The 24,829-nt window shown below is 44.8% G+C and overlaps 1 protein-coding gene across 1 annotated transcript in view; it reads right to left on the bottom strand.

Moving 5' to 3' along the window:
- The window catches only part of LOC126415423 (S-adenosylmethionine synthase), a 274,910-nt gene extending 252,505 nt beyond the window's left edge, over nt 1–22,405 (bottom strand). The window contains exon 1 of the mRNA XM_050083431.1: nt 22,300–22,405. Coding sequence (XP_049939388.1) covers nt 22,300–22,391 — 92 coding nt within the window. The 5' untranslated portion in view covers nt 22,392–22,405. The remainder of the gene's footprint in view (nt 1–22,299) is intronic.
- Between the last annotated feature and the right edge of the window lie 2,424 nt (nt 22,406–24,829).

Consider the following 24,829-nt stretch of genomic DNA (forward strand, 5'->3'; position numbering starts at 1 on the left):
CAAAAGGGGTACTTCCCGTTGAACAAGAATCATAAAATGTGGTAAGGTGCGAGATTTTACAGTACAGATAAAGGAAAAAATCCACTAATTGTTGATTGATAGTTATATAGCACGAAAAAGTATTTGTTGTCTTTTTTTATCCGTCGTTCTGTTTGTCTGTCCGCCTGTTAAGACCCCTTTCCTCTGGAACAATTTGGCGTATCAACTTCAAATTTTTGTCACATACTAAGGTCTGTTATCCCTTGGCGGTATGAAGATTTTAACTTTCTAAGTCAACGCAACATACAGCTGTTTATGTCGCGTATTTTGATGCTCGAAAACTCACTCATCAAAAATGTATAGTTTGCTTCCCATTGACCTAGAATCATGAAATTTGGCAAGAAGAAAGGTTCCGCAGTACGAGTAAAGAGAAAAATCCGAAATTGATAGTTTGTAATTATATCACACGAGAAAAATCTTTATTTATCTGCTTGTTATCTGACTTCAGACTTGAAATTAAAAGATTTCCGGAAGTCTTGGTAACCCTGGGAGCAATCACCTGCCAGTATCAGTGTGAGCAACAGGTAAAAGCCGTCAATATTTTCGATTACCGGAATGGATAACGTCTCTATATACATAATTAAGTTTGTCCGGAACCCTCAGTGTGCGGGTCCTACTTGGGCATTTTTTTCGATTACGGAACTAAATAGGACACGACCGATTACGCGGCAACGTGAGGGCAAAATTCTTTGAAATTGCATGTGTCTGTCGCATGCCGACAATTTATGTCAGATGAAAATTATATTACGTCTTCTGTATGCCAAAAATAATAAAATAATACTAAAAATTTGTTTCGTTTATGACCTGTGTTGCCGAGAAATATGAAATCAAGTCGTATGCAGTGCGACTGCATAACCGTATAAACACGGCACGTTCGCAGCTTCCCCACCTTCACCTCTCTCCTGCTCAGACAGCGTGGCATGGCGGTGGGGGCAGTGTGCAGTCAGGCTGGGTGCTATGGTACAGCCGGCTGCAGTGGCCGAGCGGTTCCAGGCGCTTCAGTCCGGAACCCCGCGACTGATACGGTCGCAGGCTCGAATCCCGCCTCGGGCATGGATGTGTGTGTTGTCCTTACGCTAGTTAGGTTTAAGTAGTTCTAAGTTCTAGGGGACTGATGACCGCCGGCCGTGGTGGCCAAGCGGTTAAAGGCGCTACAGTCTGGAACCGCGCGACCGCTACGGTCGCAGGTTCGAATCCTGCCTCGGGCATGGATGTGTGTGATGTCCTTAGGTTAGCTAGGTTTAAGTAGTTCTAAGTTCTAGGGGACTGATGACCTTAGAAGTTAAGTCCCATAGTGCTCAGAGCCATTTGAACCATTTTTGACTGATGACCTCAGATGTTAAGTCCCATAGTGCTCAGAGCCATTTGAACCAATTTTGATATGGAACATGACGCAGGGTACGGCTTGCGAGCCGAATTCTTGGTCGCTATTGTTCTACACCATCTATAGCGCTCCAAAACGACTAGAGCGTTCAGTTAAGGAATAACAATTCGTCCGTTGAGCCTGCATTATTCACCTTCATCAAAATAATCTTACATTATTTTTGCATGCATCTGAGTAGAAGCGTTTACACTGATGTACCAAAGAAACTGGTATAGGCATGCGTGTTCAAATACAGAGATATGTATGATCTGTGAATATGGCGCTGCGGTCGGCAACATCTATGTAAGACAAGTGTCTGGTGCAGTTGTCAGATCGGTTAGTGCTGCTACAATGGAAGGTTATCAAGATGTGAGTATGAACGTGGTGTTAACAGTTGGCGCACGAGAGGTGGGACACAGTGTCTCCGAGATAGCGTACAAACATTTCACGAGTGTATCTTGAATATCAGGAATCCGGTAAAACATCAAATCTCCGACATCACTGCGACCGGAAAAAGCTCCTACAAGAACGGGACCAACGACGACTGCAGAGAATCGTTCAACGTGAGAGAAGTGCAACCCTTCCGCAAATTGCTGCAGATTCCAGTGCTGGGCCATCAACAATTGCCAGCATGGGAACCATTCAACGAAAAATCATCAACATGGGCTTTTTGGAGCCGAAGGCCCTCTCGTGTACCCTTAATAACTGCACGACATAAAGATTTACCCCTCGCCTGGACCCGAGAACACCGACATTGAACTGTTGATGAAACGTGTTACCTGGTCGGACGAGTATCGTTTCAAATTGTATCGAGTGGATGGACGTGTACGGATATGGCGACAGCCTCATAAATGCATGGACCCTGCATGTCAGCAGGGGACTGTTCAAGCTGGTGGACGCTCTGTAATGGTGTGGGGCGCGTGCGGTTGGAGTGATATGGAACCACTGATACGTCTAGATACGAATTTGACAGGTGACGCATAAGTAAGCATCCTGTGTGATCACCTGCATCCATTCATGTCCATTGTGCATTCCGACGGACTTGGGCAACTCCAGCAGGACAATGCGACACCCCACACGTCCAGAAGTGCTACAGAGTGGCTGCAGGAACACTTTTCCGAGTTTAAACACTTTCACTGGCCACCAAACTCCCCAGACATGAACAATACCGAGCATATCTGAGATGCCTTGCAATGTGCTGTTCAGAAGAGAACTCCACCCCCTCGTACTCTTACGGATTTATGGACAGACCTGCAGGAGTCATGCTGTCAGTTCCTTCCAGCACTACTTCAGACATTAGTTGAGTCCATGCACCGTCGTGATTCGGCACTTCTGCGTACTCACGGGGCTCCTACACGATATTAGGCAGGTGTACCAGTTTCATTGGCTCCTCAGTGTAAAATGCACATATTTTGTTAACCCTCTACTTTGCGATCCGAAAAAATTCTGTGATTATTTGTGCGAGACGAAGCTCGCTGAGACAGCGTGCTGTACCACTCCCGCGAGGAGTGAACAGGACGCAGCCCTTAGCGCTACGCTGACGTTGTCAGACAACAGAGCGGTGCAAAGTGGAACTTGTTTATCGAGTTGCCGGTCCGGCGAGCAGTATCGCACCGCCGCGCGCTCTCTCCCAGAAATAGCGGCGCAGCCCGCCGACTCGTTCGCCAAGGTCAGTGACCCCCCGCAGTCGGATGCCGGCCCCGGGGGCCGCGACTGACCGTCTCAGGCAGCCGCCGAGGCACTGCGCTTGCGCAACCGCCGCGCCGGGGCGGTAGGCAGCGGCTGGCGCGAGATACGGCACTACGTCACCGCTACAAGCTGCCCGCGGGAGTTTGTGTTGACGCTTCGTGGCAGTCTCATACTTCACGCCCTCTCGTTAATCGAGATTAGCGACAGAGTCAGGTTTCACAAGTGCTTAAGCATCATCAGGCCTCTGTCTCTATCTGACTCAACATGCTTCAGTTTCTTTCCTGAGGATGATCATCCATATTTATTTATCATGGAAAAGAGGCGACCAACCCCCTCAGATTTACTGGTAAGATGGCCCAGTGAATAACTCGTCAAAAACTGAACACAGATCAAACATGAAAACAGGAAGAAGGTGTACCGAATTATGAAAAAAGAAGCAAAATCGAAACAGTTCAAAATGGTTCAAATGGCTCTGAGCACTATGGGACTCAACTGCTGTGGTCATCAGTCCCCTAGAACTTAGAACTACTTAAACCTAACTAACCTAAGGACATCACACACACCCATGCCCGAGGCAGGATTCGAACCTGCGACCGTAGCAGCAGCGCGGCTCCGGACTGGAGCGCCTAGAACCGCACGGCCACCGCGGCCGGCCCATCGAAACAGTGAACAGTCCAAACTAAAGATGTGCTACATCGGGCGGGTTTGACTGCCACGGGGTCGTGGTTATGTGGTCACGGTATTGGACTGGGAATGGGGAGATCTGTGTTCAAATCTCCCTCGTACACCTTTTTTTCCTTTTTTTTCACAAAATTATGATCTGTCCGTTCTGTCGTTGACGTGGCTCTTCGCTGTATTTAAATTCGTATCTGTGTCGCAGTGAAGCGTCCTTTGCAACTGCGAGGTGTAAGGAAGGGACCTTCAGATGTACGTTCCTCCTATTTTTTCTACGCAATTACCTCATTTTATGACTCTTGGGTTCCGTTTCGTAAGTTTTGATACTTGAATTCCTCTGTTCTAACATAGTTCACACCCGTTTATTTGTTGTTTTCATTTCTGTGAGCGGACCATGGGGCATATCGCCTGCTCTCACTATTCATCAAATTTACTGGTGAGGGTGATACATTCTTACCACATGACTCATATTCTACACTGAAGAGCCAAAGAAACTGGTACACCTGCCTAATATCGTGTAGGACCATGCGAGCACGCAGAAGTGCCGCAAGTGGCATGGACTTGGCTAATGTCTGAAGTAGTGCTGGGGGAAATTGAAACCATGAATCTTGAGGGCTGTCCATAAAGCCATAAGAGTACAAGGGGGTGGAGATCTCCTCTGAAGAGCACGTTGCAAGGTATCCCAGATACTCTCAACAATGTTCATGTCTGGGGAGCTTGGTAGCCAGCGGAAGTGTTTAAACCCAGAAAAGTGTTTCTGGAGGCACTCTGTAGCAATTCTGGACGTGTGAGACCTAGCATTGTCCTGCTGGAAGTGCCCAAGTCCGTCGGAATGCACAATGGACATGAATGGAAGAAGGTGATCAAACAGGATGCTTGCATACGTGCCACCGGTCAGAGTCGTATCTATACGTATCAGGAGTCCCATCTCACTCCAACTGCATATGCCCTGCACCATTACAGAACCTCCACCAGCTCATAGGCAGGGTTCACGGATTCATGAGGCTGTCTCCGTACCCGTAAGTACACGTCCATCCGCTCGATGCAATTTGAAACGAGACTCGTCTGGCCAGGGAACATGTTTTCAGTAATCATCACTACAACGTCGGTGTTGATGGGCCCAGGCGAGGCGTAAAGCTTTGTGTCGTACAGTCATCAAGGGTACACGAGTGGGCTTTCGGCCCCAAAAAGTCCATGTCGATGATGTTTCGTTGAATGGTTCCCAAGCTGACACTAGTTGATGACCCAGCATTGAAATCCGCAGAAATTTCCGGAAGGGTTGCACTTCTGTCACGTTGAATGATTCTCTTCAGTCGTAGTTGGTCCCATTCTTGCAGGATCTTTTTCCGGCCGCAGCGATGTCGGATATTTGATTATCTTACCGGATTCCTGATATTCACAATACACTCGTGAAATGGTGCACGGGAAAATCCCCACTTCATCGCTACCTTGGAGCTGCTGTGTCCCGTCGGTCGTGCACCGACTAAAAGACCACGTTCTTACTCACTTAAATCTTGATAACCTGCCATTGTAGCAGCAGTAACCGATCTAACAACTGCGCCAAACACTTGTCATATATAGGCGTTGCCGACCGCAGCGCCGTAGTTTGCCTGTTTACTTGCCTCTGATTTGAATACGTATGCCTTTATTAGTTTCTTTGGCGCTTCAGTGTATAACCAGTGTACAGCACGACAATTACCGTGACTACACAAGGGGAACAGACATGTCAATGACCAGACGGAAAGTTCATAATTTTGTTGAAGAAAGGACCACAAGGGAGATGAAACACAGTTCTCCCGCTTCGAAGTAGTCCAACACCGTGATCACAAAACCACGACGCCGTGACCTTGCAGTTCGTTCGATGTTGTACATCTCGATCTTGTACCGTTCACTGTTTCGATTTTGCTTCTTTTTTCACAGTTCATTACCCTTCTTCCTGTTTTCGTGCTTGATCTGTGTTAAGTTTCTGACGGGCTATCCATTGCATCATTTTACCACTAACTGCCGGCCAGTGTGGCCGAGCGGTTCTAGGCGCTACAGTCTGGAACTGCGCGACCGCTACGGTCGCAGGTTCGAATTCTGCCTCGGGCATGGATGTGTGTGCTGTCCTTAGGTTAGTTAGGTTTAAGTAGTTCTAAGTTCTAGGGGACTGATGACCTCAGATGTTAAGTCCCATAGTGCTCAGAGCCATTTTACCACTAACTCTGAGGGAAACGCGATGGGGAATTTCCCTTGTGAGATGCACACATCTCAGCGTCTTAAGCACCTTTTATACTGTCGACTTTCTTGTCTCAATTGACTATTCGAGACAAGTGAGTCTATCGCAGCGCTCCTGGCGTTTTATTCTGTACCGAATCTCGTCTCTCTCGAGAGGTCATTTTCATTTACAAATCAGCGCCAAAATTGCATCTGTTGTTAGAGCTGTCTGGTGTGCAGTTTGCACGTGAATGGCAATAGTGTGGTTATGAGAGACTGTCTTTATGTAAAAACCGACAAACAGTAAGAAATTGTAGGAACAAGTAACAGGCCTTATTAATAACGGAGAAAAATTCATAGTAAATGTTCTTGTTGAATGTCGGGTGGTAAATTTCTTACAGTGTTGAAAGCTGAAAGAATAAGAAAAGTATCGTCTAAACATGCATATTTATTTACTCGAGGAAATAGATATCAGGGCCTCGTGCAACTTTTCGCTGCGTCACGGAAACAAAGCAACCAACACAATAAAGATTAAGAAGACACGAAAGCACAAAATCCATTTCAGTAAAAGGAGTGAGCTCATTTAGAACAGGTTAACTTCTGATATTAGCAGACGCCGCCGAACTCCCCTTTTCTGCGCGTACTCAGTGCGCAGTGTATTCGAAAATTTAGTAATCCACACTCGACACTATCTATAGGTCATTGACGTCACAGATACACAAGTGACGTGGTCAGGTGCTGATTTACACACAGGCACGAAAGGCACCCACCCTTCGAGTAGTCGATTTTGACCACAAAGTCGATCTGTAAATTGACTCTAGCCTACATGATAGTCCATCGTGGTATTGATTTCACAACGTGCTGGGACGCTATCATTACCGCTAATGTAGCAACGGGGTCCTCGTAAAAGAACCTGATTCTTGACCTAGGGTTTAAGGTCATTTATCTTCTTTAGCAAGTACCCTTATGAACACAGAGACCTAAGCCAGCTTAACACACTAGCAAACAATTAATCACCCCCCCCCCCCCCCCCCCCCCCGATGACATCGCGCTAATATCGTGAAACACCAGCTCTAGCATTTATAACGGTTTTAATTCGCCGAAGAAATGTTTCTTCAAGTATGAAATATCCAGCTGAAGCCTCTCGTTGGTGATCACATCCCATATTGCTACCGTAATGCGGGAATGTTGACTGTATGTTCCAGCTGCTTTTCTAAACAATACCAGACATGTAATAAGGGACTAAGAACGGGTAATTCTACATCTGCATCATACTCCGCAAGCCACCTAATGGTTTGTGGTGAAGGGTACTTTCGGTACCACTATCTGATCCCTCCAACCCCGATCCACTCGCGAATAGTGCGTGGGAAGAATGATTGTCGGTAAGCCCCTGATTTCATGAATTTTCTCCTCGCGATCAACACTCGACATGTACGAGGGTCACTCCAAAAGAAATGCACACTATTTTTGTAAAAATACAGTTTTCATTCTGCATGTGTGAAAGTTTTACAGTGTTTAGATACATCCTTCCAGCTAGTTTTCAAACTTAGTTCAACCTGTTCCCCTGAGTGGCGCCGTCACAGCATGTCTTCAAGATGGCTGCTACACTTGACGGTCGTCAGAAGTAACGTGCTGTCATAGAATTCCTGTGCTGTGAAAATGAGACAATGGGAAACATCGACAAGACATTGAAAAAGGTGTATGGAGATGCTGCTGTCGATTGCAGTACAGTTAGTCGGTGGGCAAGCGGGTTACGTGATGAAAGCGAGCACGGCAATATTGAGGACTGTCCTCACAGCAGCAGGCCTCGCACTGCACACACTCCAGACAATGTGCAGAGAGTTAACGAATTGGTGACAGCTGACAGACGCATCTCAGTGAACGAATTGTCACGCTACATTGGGATAGGGGAAGGAAGTGTTTGCAGAATACTGAAAGTGTTGGCGTTAAAAAAGGTTTGTGCCAGGTGGGTTCCCAGGATGTTGACAGTGGCTCACAAAGAAACAAGAAAAACGGTATGCAGCGAACTTTTGGAACAGTACGAGCATGGTGGAGATGAATATCTTGAAAGAATTGTGACAGTTGATGAAACATGGCTCCATCATTTTTCATCAGAGACGAAGAGGCAATCAATTGAGTGGCATCATGCAAATTTACCCAAGAAAAAAAAAATTCAAAACCACACCTTCTGCTGGAAAAGTTATGGCTACGGTGTTTTCGATTCCCAAGGACTATTGCTTGTGGACATCATGCCAAGTGGAACCACTATAAATTCTGATGCATATGTGACGACACTGAGGAAACTTCAAGCTCGACTGAGTCGTGTTCGACCACATCGGCAAAAGCAGGATGTTTTGCTGTTGCACGACAATGCACGGTCACGTGTCAGTCAAAAAGCCATGGAAGCTATCACAAAACTCGAATGGACAACACTGAAACACCCGCCTTACAGTCCTGACTTGGCTCCATGTGACTATCATCTCTTTGGGAAACTGAAAGACTCTCTTCGTGGAACAAGGTTTGAAGATGATGACTCTCTTGTGCAAGCTGCCAAACAGTGGCTCCAACAGGTTGGTCCAGAATTTTACCGTGCGGGTATACAGGCGCTGGTTCCAAGATGGCGTAAGGCAGTTGAGAGGGATGGAAATTATGTGGAGAAATGAAAATATTGTTCCTAGAGGTTGTATCTACGCACTGTAAAACTTTCACATATGTAGAATAAAAGATGGATTAAAAAAAATAGTGTGCATTTCTTTTGGAGTGACCCTCGTATGTGGGAAGAGGTAGTATGATGTCCGACTCCTCCTGAAAAGTTCCGCCCCGCAATTTCAATAGTTCACTCTCCGTGATGCACAACGCCTCTCTTCTAACGTCTGCCAGTGGAATATGTTTAGCATCTCCGTAACGCTCTCTCGCCAGCTAAACGATCCCGCGTCGAAACGCGCCGCTCTTCGTTGGATCTTCTCTATCTCCTCTATCAGTCCTACCTGATAGGGATCCCAGATGGATGACAACACTCAAGAATCGGGCAAACAAGAGACTTGTAAGACACTTCTTTCGTGGATGAGTTACATTTCCTTAAGATTCTTCCGATGAATCTGAGTCTGGTGTCTGCTTTTCTGTTTTATGTGGTCATTCCACTTAAGGTCGCTCTAGATAGTTACGCCTAGATATTTTACGGCAGACGCTGTCTCTAGCTGTTTTTCATCAATAGTGTAGCTGTACGGTAGTGGATTTCTTTTCCTATGTATGCGCAATATATTGCATTTATTTACGTATTGTAGATAGCAAAGGTGCTATCATACTTGCCTGTGGTACTCCGGATATTGCCTTTACATCTGTCGATTTAGTTCTGTTAAGAGCGACGTGTTGAGTTATACCTGCAAGAAAGTCTTGATCCAATCACAGGTCTGCTCCAATAGTCCATAAAATCTTTTTTTTTTTCATTAAACGGCAATGCAGGACGGTGGTGTCAAATGTCTTACTAAAGTCAAGGAACACGGCATCAACCTAAGCGCCGTTGCCCACTGCGCTGTGGATCTCGTGGAAGAACAGATCGAGCTGAGTTTCGCGGGATCTCTGTTTGCGGAATCCATGTTGAGTTCTATAGAGGAGGTGTTCATTTTCCAAAAACGTCATAATTCCTGAGTATAAAACATGTTCCATAATTCTACAACAGATTGACGTCAACGATATAGGTCTATAATTGTGTGGATCTGTCTTACGGCCTTTCTTAAAAACGGGAATGACCTGCGTTTTTTTCCAGTCGTTAGATACCTTTTATTGCTCAAGTGATCTACAATAAATTACTACGAGAAAGGGAGCAAGTTCTTTCGCATAATCTTTATAGAATCTTATAGGTATCTCATCTGGTCCTGAAGCCTTTCCGCTACTAAGCAATTGTAGCTGCTTCTCAGTTCCGCGGTCGGTTATCTCAATATCTGCCATTTCGACTTTCGCACGACGATTGAAAGGAGGGACAGTGTTACGATCTTACGAGGTGAAACAACTTCGGAAGACCGAATTCAGTATTTCGGCCTTCTCTCTGTTATCTTCCGTTTGCGTGCCGGTGTGGTCGCTGAGAGAACGAGCGGATGATTTTGACACTCTTACTGATTTTACGTACGACCAAAATCTCTTGACAACGTCTTACTTTCAAAATCGTTGAACGCTTCTCTTATTGATCTCCTTACGCTCAGTTTCGCTTCGTTCAGCTTTTGTTTGTCAGCTCGGTTTTTACTTCTCTTGAATCTGAGATGAAGTGTTCTTTGCTTTCGAAGCGCTTTTCTAACACGGCTATTAAACCATGGTGGATCTTTCTAGGGCATATTGAACGATGCCTTTGAATTTTTTTCCATTCGTTCTCCACATCTTCGTCCTCATGACCAAATATTTGATGCAGACTGCTGAGTATTCTGAAATTTGTATCCTGTCACCCTTGCTGAGCAAATGTATCTTCCTACGTTTCTTAACATTCCTTGCAGGACCCGTCGTCGTAGACGCTGTCACGATCTTATGCTCACTGATACCTTCCTCTATTTTAACTGATTCGGTAAGTTCAGGTCTGTTTGTTGCCAGGAGGTCTAAGACGGTACCCTCACGAGTTGGTTCTCTAGCTGTCTGCTCAAGGTAATTTTCGGACAAGACATCCAGAACAATGCCACACGATTCCCTGTCTCTGGCACCAGTTTTGATAGCATAACACTCCCAATCTATACCTGGCAAGTTGAAGTAACCACCTATTACAACGGCATCATCAGGACAATTACTTATGATATTCAGCAAGTTCTGTCTGAAGCGCTCTGCAACTACAGATCCTGACCCATGTGGTCTATAAAAGCATCTGATCACCATTTTTGACTGTTCTTTCATACTCAATTTAACCCAGATTAATTCACAATCGAAATCCGTTATAACCTCGCTAGATTTGATCGAATTTTTTACTGCAATAAACACGCCTCCACCATTGGCGACTAACCTATCCTTACGATAAACATTCTAATCTGAACTTAGGATTTCGTTATCACTGATGTCTGGTTTCAACCAACTTTCTCTTCCCAATACCATCCGTGCATTATAGACTTCAGTAAGCGATACTAATTGTAGCACCTTTCTTTGTATGCGCCCGCAGTTTACTAAAATCATATTACTCTTTTCTACCTCTGATCTGCGAGGACCAAGATTCCCTGATTTAAAAGGCAAATCGCCTTTCATCCCGAGGGAGGGGTTCTCTAACCTAAAACAGCCCCGTGTGCACGCCACACGTACTTCGCTACCCTAGTAGCCGCTTCCTGTGTGTAGTGCACGCCCCACCTATTAAGGGGAAACTTACAATTCTTACCTGATAGCGGAGGTCGAGAAATTCGCATCCGATACCGTCGCAGAGCCGTCTGAGCCTCTGGTTTAGACCTCCCACGCTGCTCCAAACCAGAGGACCGCTATCAGCCCTGGGTACGATGCTACAAATAGACAGCTTAGCCTGCACCCTGCGTGCATTGCTAGTTGCCTGCACCAAATCAGCTAGCTGCCGAAAGGATCCGAGTATGGCCTCAGAACCCAAGCGGTTGACGTCATTCGTGGCGACATGTGCCACGACATGCAGCCGGATGCATCCAGTGCGCTCGATAGCCCCCGATAGGGCTTCCTCCACATCACGGATGAGACCTCCAGGCAAACATACCGACTGCACACTGGCATTCTTTTCCGCTTTGCCTGCTACCTCCCTGAGCGGCTCCATCACCCGCCTAACATTGGATCTCCCAATGACTAGCCTAGCCAGCATCTGTACTTGTCCGGATTGGGCAGGAAAAATCGACCGCTGGCCCAACATGAGAGGCATCCCGTGCTGGCTCAGACTTATCATCAACACTGGGAAGCACCTCGCACCTGTTGCTAAGACGTAGGGAGCCAGCCGCATGGCCAGCTCCCTCTTTCGCCTTCCGCCCAGTGACACGCGAACCCAGCACTGTCTGCCACCCACTCTGGGGTAAAGACGGACCTGTCAGATGTTGCGTATCGGAAGCCGCAGCGACGTCGTCCGGATCACCAGGGGCTTAAAGTGGCACCAAAGGTGTCGCAGGTCTCGATACTGGCGCCCCGACGTCACCGCAACTTTGAGCATTAGCTAGAAGCTTGTCGACGGTAGACAACGCAGCTTCCAGCTGTTCACGGGCAGCAGCCAACTCTCTTTGTATCTGCTCACAACAAGCACTGTCCCTATCCATATCATACTGTGTATAAAATAGATACAGGGTCTCAAATGGCGCTTCTGAGCTTGAAAATATACCAGAGGAAAATAAAGTAACACTAAAAGTTGCTGTCCAGGTTTCTCACTGTACTCTGAGACGGCAAGCTATCAGACAGAAATAAATTACTCTACTAAAGTTGATCTATTTACAGATACCTGTTATTAGAAATCCTGTTTGGCGAAAAGTTACTGCACGAGATAAATATTCAAACTAGGATGTACTCATCTTGACTGTGTGCTATCTACTAGCACAAAATTAAGACTTAGTGGCGTGACGGAGTTTCTGGCGACGGGAAAATTTACACTTGGAAACCGCCCTACACAAGGATATTCACAAGAATTACGCAAAAACAAAAACTACGATTAATTTTAAACCACTAGTCTACCCAGTAAAGTACACACGTACAGTTCACTTCTTTGCAGAAGCACGTGAACAAGAAACAAAGACCAAATTAATTTACAGTTTATCAGACAAGTGCTGCTGCTGCTTTGCTGCGCGTCCTCTCGGCTCGGCGGCTGCGGGGTGAGTCGAGGTGCGACTAGATTCCTGAATGTTCGTCGAACTAGGAAAGTGTGCGTGCAGAACAGTGAACAGAACTGTCTATTTTGGAAGATGGCAATTTTTGCAGCGTACTCACGGTGAAGAAAGGGCAACATTTTGTCATCGAGACTGTTGAAATAAACATCCCGGTTCATGTCTACGGTAACGCGAATGAGTGAGCCAAGTCATGGTACGAAGAACCTTAGTCACCTAGCCATCATCTGGGATAGTGAATCGCAGTGTGGAAGCTGCAAGCCATGTCTTAGCACGCCGTCTAAGCTTTGCAGTGGCGGATGCAGAAAAACCTCGAGGACGGGGCGGTAAAGATATCTGAGTTACCTTTACTTTTACCGTAATAAGAAATAATCAAGACACATGCAAAGATTAAGAAAGTTTTATTTAAACTGATTATACACATTTACAAGACAATGCCATCGTATGATATAAAAAGCTACGACTGTGGTTCTCTTCCTTAAATGATGAATTCTATGCGCCTATTCTTCCTGGTAAATTGGTTAATTACACCGTCAATTGGACAATCAATCTAAGGGTCAGTGTTAACAGAGCTAAGTCTTTAAGTCGATCCTCCTTCGTTGTCGACCTCATCCATGTCTTTGTACACCGCAATGTTGAAAAAATTCTATCTACTGTAGCAATAGATGAAACCTGGTTGTCAAGGGAAGGCAGGATTCGGTTATGATTGCGGACGGGGCAGTAATCAGTCACTATTGGTTGCCCTTTACAGTTACACACATTTATTTTTAAAACAGTAATTCTAGACTCAACAATAAATAAAAAATACCATACGTTATTAATGAAGGAATAAACAACTGTGTAAATAATAGTATTTTCAGTGCGTTACAGTTTAGCAATCACCATAAAATACTGATATAGATGATGTTTGAAAAAATAAGCCACTGTGATCACGGCTGAAGGCCTTACACGCCAAGAATGGCAATAAATTAAGAATGTTTAAGAACTCTCTGCAATTACAACTTACAGGTATTGAAATATTAAAAGGTAATTGGCCGCAAACGCAGCAGAAGGTATCAGACGCCAGGAATGACAGTCAATAAGGTTTTAAGGCTTACTGCTAAAATATAAATATCGAGTTATTTTTTCAAACCAAATGACCACAATCACGGCTGAAGGCCTTACACGCCAGGAACGGCAATTATATAAAAAAATTAGAAACCTGCTGTAAAGCAGCAAATAAAAGCAAAGGTTAATTAAAAGAAGCAGGCAACTGACCACCAAACGGGTGAAATAAGATGATGGTAACCTTGTAACACAACCCTTACACTGCTAGATTTATTCCAGAAGGCACCAGAACTATTAACTAGACACACATTACAAGGTATGGTATTAAATAATACATAATAAAACACAAGACCAGTCTCAGACAGTGCTCCAGGAATCGACCTCTGAGAAGGTCCGGCAACAAACACTTTCGCGAGCGATGAGATATGCGGCCAAGAGTTGCGTTCCCTTCACAAGATGGTAACTCAAACTAGTTGCAATCTAACGAACGACTAATGATAATCTTGCTGAAGCTACCTGACAGCCAATAAACCAAATGCAAGAATGGAACAACAAGCCAAAGCCAGAACCGGCAGACTGCAGTACGCCTCCAGATTACTGTGCTCAGAGGGCCCGGAACGAGAAAGGAATCATTACCACCAGAGTAGAAGAATCACAAACGGACTACAATGAAGAAAGCTTTAAAAAACTACAAGCCTTACCGGACAGCAGCAGCAAGGTGAGGAAACGTACACTGCCGTTACATACACTAACCCCAGGGCAGGTAACTGGGGCGTTGGCACCCATCAGGCAGGAAAAATACCGCTGGTTGAACTTAACAAATAGTAACAAGCTGAACGCAGTAAATAGTAATAAGAAGTCGAGGAAAGCTAATCAGATCTGCTTTCCCCAAACACTCCACTCATTGCTCTTCACCTTGGCGGCGCTACGAGCAGCAACACGAACCCAAGTCACTGGAGAATCTCGAGATGTCACAGTGGTGGAGGGTTCTCTACACTCATCTTAAAGCCTGCAGGATCAGGTTTACGACGAGGCAGTGCACCCTCGAGACCACAGCCCTTCCATCCGGTAGTCCATGCCCACCGCCAGCGGTCCCGGCATGTTCTCGCATTGCGCGGGTCTGGCTCCTCCTGAGCCCCCAACTGAACTGCCACACTCACATGACACGTAAAACATCGACGTCGCCCCAAAGGTAGGGCAACAGTTACTACATATCGATAACTGCCGCTGCTGCCACTAGCACATAGGCAACGCTTGCGAAACGAGTGGCGCCAGTCAAGAAGAGAAGAAGACAAACAACCACAACCATGCCAGCTAAAGGATACGGTCTGACCTCCAACAGAGGGTGGAAACCTACAAACAGTACCAACGCGAGCCGCCGCACGGCTCAATAAGTGCAGGTAGACAAGCAAATATTTGCTAGGGCAAACAGACAACGCTTGCGTAACAGATTCACAATCATTAAGGGCGTTTATGCTCGTTTGCTTGTATTGAAGAATCTGTCCCCTTAGTCTCTTTTTAATCACAAAGAATGATCCCTGTCCCCTTAGTCTCTTTTTAATCACAAAGAATGATCCTTCTTCAAAGAACGGTAGTTCAGTTAAACACTGATTCAGTTAATGTGCCAGATCATTACCGTCATGTTTCAGTATTTGTGAGGGCAAAAGTATATTTAATTTTAATTGGTAAATATTTTCTTGAGGAAAACGTTCTCTTATGTGTCTCTTTTTAATCACAAAGAATGATCCTTCTTCAAAGAACGGTAGTTCAGTTAAACACTGATTCAGTTAATGTGACAGATCATTACCGTCATGTTTCAGTATTTGTGAGGGCAAAAGTATATTTAATTTTAATTGGTAAATATTTTCTTGAGGAAAACGTTCTCTTATGTCTGTCGTAACATGGTCCAGTGTTGGAATGAAAACAGTTCTTTTCCATTATGTCATAGCATCGTCATTGTGATGCAGTTTTTCCTGTGTCTTTGTCTGCCTGCAAGAACACTCATCTCCACTTGAATTCCTCCATAACTGCCTTCGCCTCTTCAACAATATGAGCAAAGTGGTTATCAACATTAGCTCTCATGCCGTCGTACACCTTGAGCGTCGAATCCAATTTTGCTTCTGCCATCGCGACGTCCAAGCTAGGGTCTTGTAAAATTTTGCTGACTGGATAGGTTATGCTTATGTCACCTGGTGCAAACAGAGTGATAATAAACTCGCAATTAGAGAGAGAACTCGAAGAAGAATATTGGCTTTGGCAGCCGTTGTTCTATCCCTCCAACACTGTATATCTTTAAGAACTTTGCAAACTGTTCCGAGATCAGCTGCGAATTGAATAACTGCATCATGTCGCTCAACCCATCTCGTTTAACAATGTGGCTGCAGCGAGTGTTTTAGGTGACTCTTCAACGTTGCGAACAGCTTGCTAGACGGCTGTAAAGAACGATGCTACTTCGTCAGTAGTACCAAGTGAGTTTCTCACACTTGTAACTTTGCAACTGCAAGAGACTGCGAGGTTGATCTGAGGACTTCGACACGGTGCTACTTGCACGTTGATAGCTTTCTTTTTTATTGTAGCCACAGCTCCTATCAGTTCCGACATATTAACTGAGCAACCATCACAGCCTATACCCACATTCTCCAGTGACAGAGAAAGGCTTTCCATTCTCCTTACAATCGTAGTACCTAATACTTCACCATTAACGCTACGCTCTTGATCTTGACTCTCTTGAAGTTCATCGTCAATGTTTTCACTAAAAACATTGTCTTTATAGATGTCAACGAAACTCAAAAATCTTTCGTATAATTTAACGTTACCATCAACATACCTTGCAGCTAAACTCATGTGAGCTATGTCCGTAGTCTCATCGAAGATTATGCTGTAATAACGAGAATCTTTGATTTCCTGCAGTATTCTCGATAACATCACTGTTTCACAGTATGAAATAAGTTCGTTACATGTTGTTTTACTTATGTAAGTGGCGTTCGCTTAAGTGGTCTCAAGGTGATGTTTTAGTTGCAAGTCTCCAGCGTCAATTCTAAATCTTAGAAGAGCTCTAAAGTTTCCTTCGTTACTCACTATACTTTCACGATCATTCTCGTTTTCTAATAGACTCCCTTCATCTCTATGCACCCGCAGAGGAATATTTTGCTTTCCATGAAATATGATTCTTTTTATTATAGGTACAAGGGGGTCTCTGTTTTCCCTAATGCTTTCTATTTTCTGTCTTGACAATTGAGTTATGACCTCAAGTTCACGGTTGTCTCGTGTCGCCAAAAATAATTTTGCATCTGTTGACGCTTCAACGTCGTACTTGAGCTGAGAGTGGGTCTACAGGTCACCATCTTTACCAGTAAGTCTGGCAGACTTTGTTAGTGGTTCAGTCACAAGTGTCTTGGCAATAATGGATTTCTATCCTCCAACCATTTTTTCACAAAAATTAAACAGTTAATGCAAAGAAGTCCCTTTTTAACTTATGAGAACACCAGCCATGGATACTTTTCAAAGTGATTATCGTGCACTTGTCTGCATTCAACCTGTCCTCTACTGTTGTGCTCGGAAGTAAGAAAGATATAACCTTTTTCAGGTTTCCTTGGGGCTGTGAGAAACTTGTGCTTATATCAACACTAATATTTCCTGACGCTAATATATCCAAATAATTGCCAATATCCGTGCGATTAAAGGAATCAGTCGTTGAACTTTTTTGTGGAAGTTTCGACGATGTGCTGGGCTCTGCCTGTGGCGTTTTTGCAGCTGAATGGTGACCGTAATGTTCAGATTTTGTACTTTTCTTTTTATTATTACATAAAGATCCATTTTATTATATTGTTACGACGTAGGTAAATTAGATGTCCGCGTATTTCTAATATCGCTAAGCACAGTACTGACTGAAGTCCGTGGTAATAACGAATAATCGCAGTTGTTCACTTTTTATCATTTCCAAGTTACTGCGACGATTGTAGCTTTCAAACTGACTACCTGCAGCGATTCTGCTTCCCTTATGTAAGTGCCTCGGTTGTTTCGAGAACATTCGCTGCCACAACGTTCGCTTCCAGAGTTATATGGATTGTGAACAAATATCTACTGTGAAAGCGACAAGCCGATATGTACCTTACGACGTATAATAGAAGGGCGAGTTTCCAATGATGATGTCATCCGGAAATTTATGTGTGTGGAACTTTTATTGTCGATTCCGTTCCCTTCTAGTGCATTCGATAGAGGACCTATATTACTTACCCCCCAGAAATTCTCATATCATATCGCAACGTAATAATTAACGGGGGGGGGGGAGGGGAGGGGGGAGTATGTACACAGGAGTTAAACCAAGACAAAACTGAAACCGGTAATTTTTACAACAGAGCCAGGGCAGCTACGCACTGTACAGGGCGCCCCAGGAGGAATCGTAGATGTTCACAATTATGACAGGAACCATTTGAAACAGAAAACTTAATATGGGCATACGCCCTATTCCGAATGTTTCCCGAGATAGAACGTGTTCAGTGTACATTATTATTTATTTTCTGTATCGCTAAATATACTGTCAGGTTGACAAAGGTGCAACAGTTAGTAAACATTACAACATGCATTTTACAAAGCATCAACTGAAAAATACGTATTTGTAACACATTCACCTCTCAGTATTGTCGTACGCGCAACATTATAACCATTGTACAGTTCAAAATAAATGTTCGAATATCCCGTCGTCAACTTCACTGCATTTGTGGACTCTTGGAGAACATGTGTTACTTGTCTGAGTTCCTCTGCGCGATCCATAAAGAAGGCAGCAGCGTTTCAATCCCTCGAATTACGTCACCCACAACACACGATAGACAACTGCGTATTCAATGGGATAGTTTAATGGCGGAAAGATATCCCGAACAACGAGCTGAAAGCAATACGATAGTTGGACTATACGAAAACGTCAAAGAAGTTCGGTCGATAGGACACATAAGCCTGCTGCACCAGTCAAAAAACAAATGTGCATTATCTTGGAAACTGTTCGGAATAGGCCGTATGTCCATATTAAGCTTTTTGCTTCAAATGAGCGTTCCTGTCATATCCATGAATATTAACCATTCCTCATGGGACTGCCTGTACGTGTTCATGTATGTGTTTTCTGCCCTCTGTATCCCACAACACGTAGTAAGTGAAAAAGATCTGAGTTAGTGTGGTAGCAAATGCACGTGTTTTGAAATTCCACAGCTATACAATTTTACCTGGATAGCTGCACATTTAATTTAAAATAAAAATAGGCTCACTGCTGAAGGTAATTTACTCGCTCTCTGCTTTAAATGTAGTTAAAGCCAACGTAGTACGTTCGGAAACGTATTTTTTAAGTTAACACGTGTAGAAAAATGGTACACGTGACACGGAAATGAAAAGTAAGTACGTAAGAAATTCATATCATGTTTACAGTTAATGGTTCAAAATTGTTCAAATGGCTCTGAGCACTATGGGACTTAACTTCTGAGGTAATCAGTCCCCTAGAACTTAGAAGTACTTAAACCTAACTAACCTAAGGACATCACACACATCCATGCCCGAGGCAGTATTCGAACCTGCGACCGTAGCGGTCCCGCGGTTCCAGACTGTAGCACCTAGAACCGCTTTTCTTTTTTCTTTTTTTTTTTGCGTTTGGTCTGGGCGGACGTCACAAGACATCCGTTCAAGTTGATCATTGATTCCTTTACTCAGTTTTTTTTTTATTACAGAGGGCGAGCAGCCCTCTGACCGAACACGCTGAGCTACCGTGCCGGCTATTGAACCGCTCGGCCACCACGGCCGGCTACAGTTAATGTATTATTCAGGAATGGAATACGAAATCTCTTGCTTCATATAAAAATACTACTCAAGTCTTCACATTTCACTCACACACAACATGTGAACGCCTGAAATAGTATTTGATGAGTGGAAGATAAACGTCCTGAGAGCTGGAACGCAAGATTTGTGTGTTGACTGTCACATGTTACATCGAAGCCGCGAACTCGAACAAACGCTTAACGTTTCCCAAGCCAAACACGACTGCAAAGTATCACGCGGAAAAAAAAGTAATGTTCCACAAACTGAAAAGATTCGGAACGTACAAGCGCGTAAACAGCGTGCAAGCAAGCAGCTAACAACCATCTCACTATTATCTAGAACGGTCACTTCTGTATGGCCATTTTACTATCAGATGACAAAGCACATCCTCACGCAACAAGTGGAAGAAGAAAGTGTCCAAACAAAACTGACTTCCGATCACGTGGCCCTCGCGGCCTGATTCTGCACAACAAGCTTTTTCGATTGGCTGTTGCACGTCAAAGCAGCGACGGATACATTTGGTCGGTGAGGGGGGGTGGGGGGGGGGGGGTGGAGAGGGGAGGGGCGCGGGGCTGCTTCTCTCGAGTAGCACACACAGGACCACCGGGCTCACTGTCCCCATACGACGGACGGATCACGATCAATGGTGACTCATGCCCACACTTTACGAGACACTGAGGAAAGGTTCAATGGTTCAAATGGCTCTGAGCACTATGGGACTCAACTTCTGTGGTCATCAGTCCCCTAGAACTTAGAACTACTTAAACCTAACTAACCTAAGGACATCACACACATCCATGCCCGAGGCAGGATTCGAACCTGCGACCGTAGCAGTCCCGCGGTTCCGGACTGCACGCCTAGAACCACTAGACCACCGCAGCCGGCCACTGAGGAAAGGTTCGGAATTTAGTCGTGGAGAGTGACAGCAGATTTGCGCCACTACCTCTCCTCCTGTTGCCAGATAAATATTGATGGTGAAAATTTTTTCCATCCCCAGGATTCGAACTGGCCATCTTGGGTAGAGTGCCCGCGAACAAACATTCGTTAACGACCTCGGCTACAGAGGTGAGTGTCAGGATAAGTAGTCGTTTCAGTGATGCTACGTATAAAATTATTGGACAATAATTACATCATATTAGTGGGTTTCCTCTTCTCTCTCTCCTTCTTCTCCTTCTCGCCCTCCCGTCTTCTCCTCGTTTTGGTTCTTCAAGCAGTAGTAAAGGAAACAAAAGAAAAATTCGGAATAGGTATTATAATTCATGGAAAAGAAGTAAGAACTTTGAGGTTCGCCGATGACATTGTAATTCTGTCAGAGACAGCAAAGGACCTGGAAGAGCAGTTGAACGGATTGGACAGTGTCTTGAAAGGAGGATATAAGATGAACATCAACAACAGCAAAACGAGGACAATGGAATGTAGTCGAATTAAGTCGGGTGATGCTGAGGGAATTAGATTAGGAAGTGAGACACTTAAAGTAGTAAAGGAGTTTTGCTATTTGGGGAGCAAAATAATTGATGATGGTCGAAATAGAGAGGATATAAAATGTAGAATGGCAATGGGAAGGAAGGCGTTTCTGAAGAAGAGAAGTTTGTTAACATCGAGTACAGATTTAAGCGCCAGGAAGTCGTTTCTGAAAGTATTTGTATGGAGTGTAGCCATGTATGGAAGTGAAACATGGACGAAAAATACTTTGCACAAGAAGAGAATAGAAGCTTTCGAAAGGTGGTGCTACAGAAGAATGCTGAAGATTATATGGATAGACCACATAACTAGTGAGGAGGTACTGAATAGGATTGGGGAGAAGAGGAGTTTGTGGCACAACTTGACTAGAAGAAGGCATCGGTTGGTAGGACATGTTCTAAGGCATCAAGGGATTACCAATTTAGTATTGGAGGGCAGCGTGGAGGGTAAAAATCGTAGAGGGAGACCAAGAGATGAATACACTAAGCAGATTCAGAATGGTGTAGGTTGCAGTAAGTACTGGGAGATGAAGAAGCTTGCACATGATAGAGTAGCATGGAGTGCTGCATAAAACCAGTCTCAGGACTGAAGACGACAACAACAACAACATACTTCAGCCGGACAGGAAAACTGCATTAGTGTCCAAAGGTTAATCATGACCGTTGGTAGAGGCGAACAGAAGGAAAAAAGGAGAGCAAACTCTGCGAGCATCAATATTTCCGCACAAGTTGTCTTCGAACAGGAGTGTGAATAAAACGTAATAAAGAACAGAGAATTGTGCTTCAACATCACACTGATGTTTATTCTTTTGTTGTGATCTCTTGGTGATATTGGCTACGTACCCCCCAAGAAGAAGGCTTTTAGTACCCTTCTACATTTTTGGAATTCGCGAACGCATTGAAATATATCTTCCCGCAGGTTGGCCACATCCAGAGGATGAACAGTCCAGTCAGTACTCTTACAGAGCATTCCTGGGAGGCAGACGAATTGCAGCATGTCAGCCACCACCAAGGAGTCTTATTACCTCGCACGTCTCTTTCTCATGACCCATGATTTTGCGGTTATGTTGTCAATTTTTTCTAAAGGTGTAGCTTCTATTTCCAAACATGGCTAGTTATGTGTTGTGGTGAGGCTTTACATGGTTCTCTAACACTTCGGACATTCTGTGCAGGAGCTACGCTCTCATTTATACATAACCCTACCATTGGACAAGAATATAATGGAAGACATGACACCGTTAATACCTACCTACGCTCCTGATGTGCAGGGCTCCACCGTAGTGGTAGTAGTCGAGTTCTACGAACTTCACCTGCTGACACACAGAGAGGCTGCCGCACCATCCGACCTGCGTAACTGCCTGTTACGAGCCATTGTATTTTTGTACCCCGCGAGAATTTAACCTCCTTGGCGAAGGCACTGTACCCATTACGGCGACTCGGAAAGCTATTCCAGGGCAAGGCCGAACACGCTGAGAGCCAACGGACCAATAGAAGAGCCAAATGTCCCGTGCCAGTATTGTAACCTAACACCACTTTCGTCATCTTAAACAAATTATTGCATTTTGTCAGGTACTATATTTATGGGACATGCGAACTGTAACAACCTTCTCCTTCTTTCCGATTCGCGGTTAAAGTCCAATACACGTTGAGAGACGCAGCGTTCCCTCACATACACAGGTACTTGGGGAGAACCAGCTGAAGCCTTCAAGGAATCACTTAAGTGACGCAACTTAGCGAAATGAGCCATGCTGGTAGGACCGAAAATACGGGAGTCACGTCTTATAGATTCTGTTAACATTATTACTAGTAGCGTACCTTCTAGTTGTGAAAAGTTCTCACCGTTTAGCCACGAGAATTTAGAGAGATACAGGGGTTCGACAAAAATATGGAAATATCCCAAACATAATACATTACCATGCCTAATATGGTGCAGGAAAACCACTGACATTTAAAATACACTGGTATCCAAAATTAAAGCAATAAACTGAAATTTTGGAAGGTTGCGTTTGTTTTGCCACAAAACAGTATAATCAGGTGATAGTAAAGCAGAAACAATATATAGTATATAGAACGTAAACAACTGCAACATGCGATAAAAATGTTCTTCGTTTCTTTCGACTTAACGTATTTACACACACATCCCGACAACTGAAAAATGCGCTTAGTATAGGGTGTGACCACCTGTGGCAGCCATACAGGCCTCACAAAAGACGGGGCATGCTGTGGATGATGCCATCAATTTCGTGTCGAGGCGATAACGCCCATTCTTACTGCAGCGCTAGTCCCACGTCTTGGAGGGTGGCTGGTGGATGCTGACGTGATGCAACCCGTGTTCCTAGTGAATCCCAGACGTGCTCTATGGGACTCAAATCGGAAGAGCGAGCAGGCCAAGCCATGCGTGTTATATCTTCCGTTTACAAGAAAGCATCAGTCACGCGTGATCTCTGAGGTCGAACATTATCGTCCAGCATTACAAAACCTGGGGCCACAGCAACTTGCAACAACCGCAAATGAGGTCCCAAGATCTCGTCACGATACCTGACAGCAGTTAAAACTTGCCGATTTATCCGTAAAATTTCACGAAGAGTTGTTCAAGTGGTCAACATAGTACTTGTCCACATCATTACGGATCATCCTCGATATCAGTCTCTTTCCACAATGGTTGGGTCCCGAAACTTTTGAAATTTGCGGTAAGTTCCTATGGGACCAAACTACTGAGGTGATCGATCCCTAGGCTTACACCCTACTTAATCGAACTTAAACTTACGCTAAGGACAACACACATACCCATGCCCGAGTGAGGACTCGAAACTCCGACAAAGGGAGTCACGCGAACCGCGGCAAGGTGCCACAGACTGTGCTGCTACCCCGCGCGGCGGTTGGGTCCCGAAATCGTGTGTTCCACGTGCCCTCCAGATGCGAATCCGTCGACAATCACTGTCCATACCTAATCGGAACTCATCTGTGAAAAGAACATTGGCCCACTTTTCGACCGTCCAGGTGGCATGTTGACGACTCAACTCTAGACTTTCCCTTCTGTGAAAACACGTCAGAGGCAGACATACCGCAGGTCTCCTACAACAAAGGCCACTCTTCCGAAGCCTTCTGTGCACTGTTTACCTCTATACAACACAACTGGTAGATGCTGCGAGGTCAGTTGACAGTTGCGGTGCAGTACTAAGGCGGTGCCCTTACAGCTAAATAATGGTCCTCTCTTTCTGATGTCACACATGGTCGGGCCTGCCCTATGTTACACATGGTCGGCCCTGCCCTGGTCTTCGCAATACAGTTTCGATCTCTATAAACTGTCGCCACCTCCGAGAACAACAGAACGATTCATACTAAGCCATCGGGCAACATCAGTTTGTCCTGCTTGTATTATTCCCATGGCCCTCCACCGTAAAGAGTCTGGTAGGCGTCTTCTCTGGGCGATACTGCGCCTTCTATGACTGTGTACAAAGCGATTGTGTATGTGGAACTACCTGGCAAACACTATCCCGTTTGTTAGGTGCTCTGACGTCATCGTTCGCGTGCTTATCCATTGACCAGAATGTCATCTTCCGTGCAGGACACGGTAGTACGGACATCTGTTGACAGTTGGTAGGATTATATCGTGAATTAGACAAAGGATGGGGAAGTAGTGGTTTGTTGCTTTAACTGTGGACACCAGTGTAGCTTGCAGTCGCCTCGGAGTGGATAAATACAACTCTTGTATGGTTTTCAAGGGAATGTTATTACATTATTCCTGCAAAATAGTGGCACGTTCACCTAACGATGAT

The sequence above is a fragment of the Schistocerca serialis genome, chromosome 1 (genome assembly GCF_023864345.2).
Source record: "Schistocerca serialis cubense isolate TAMUIC-IGC-003099 chromosome 1, iqSchSeri2.2, whole genome shotgun sequence".
NCBI classification, from domain to species: Eukaryota; Metazoa; Arthropoda; class Insecta; order Orthoptera; family Acrididae; genus Schistocerca; species Schistocerca serialis.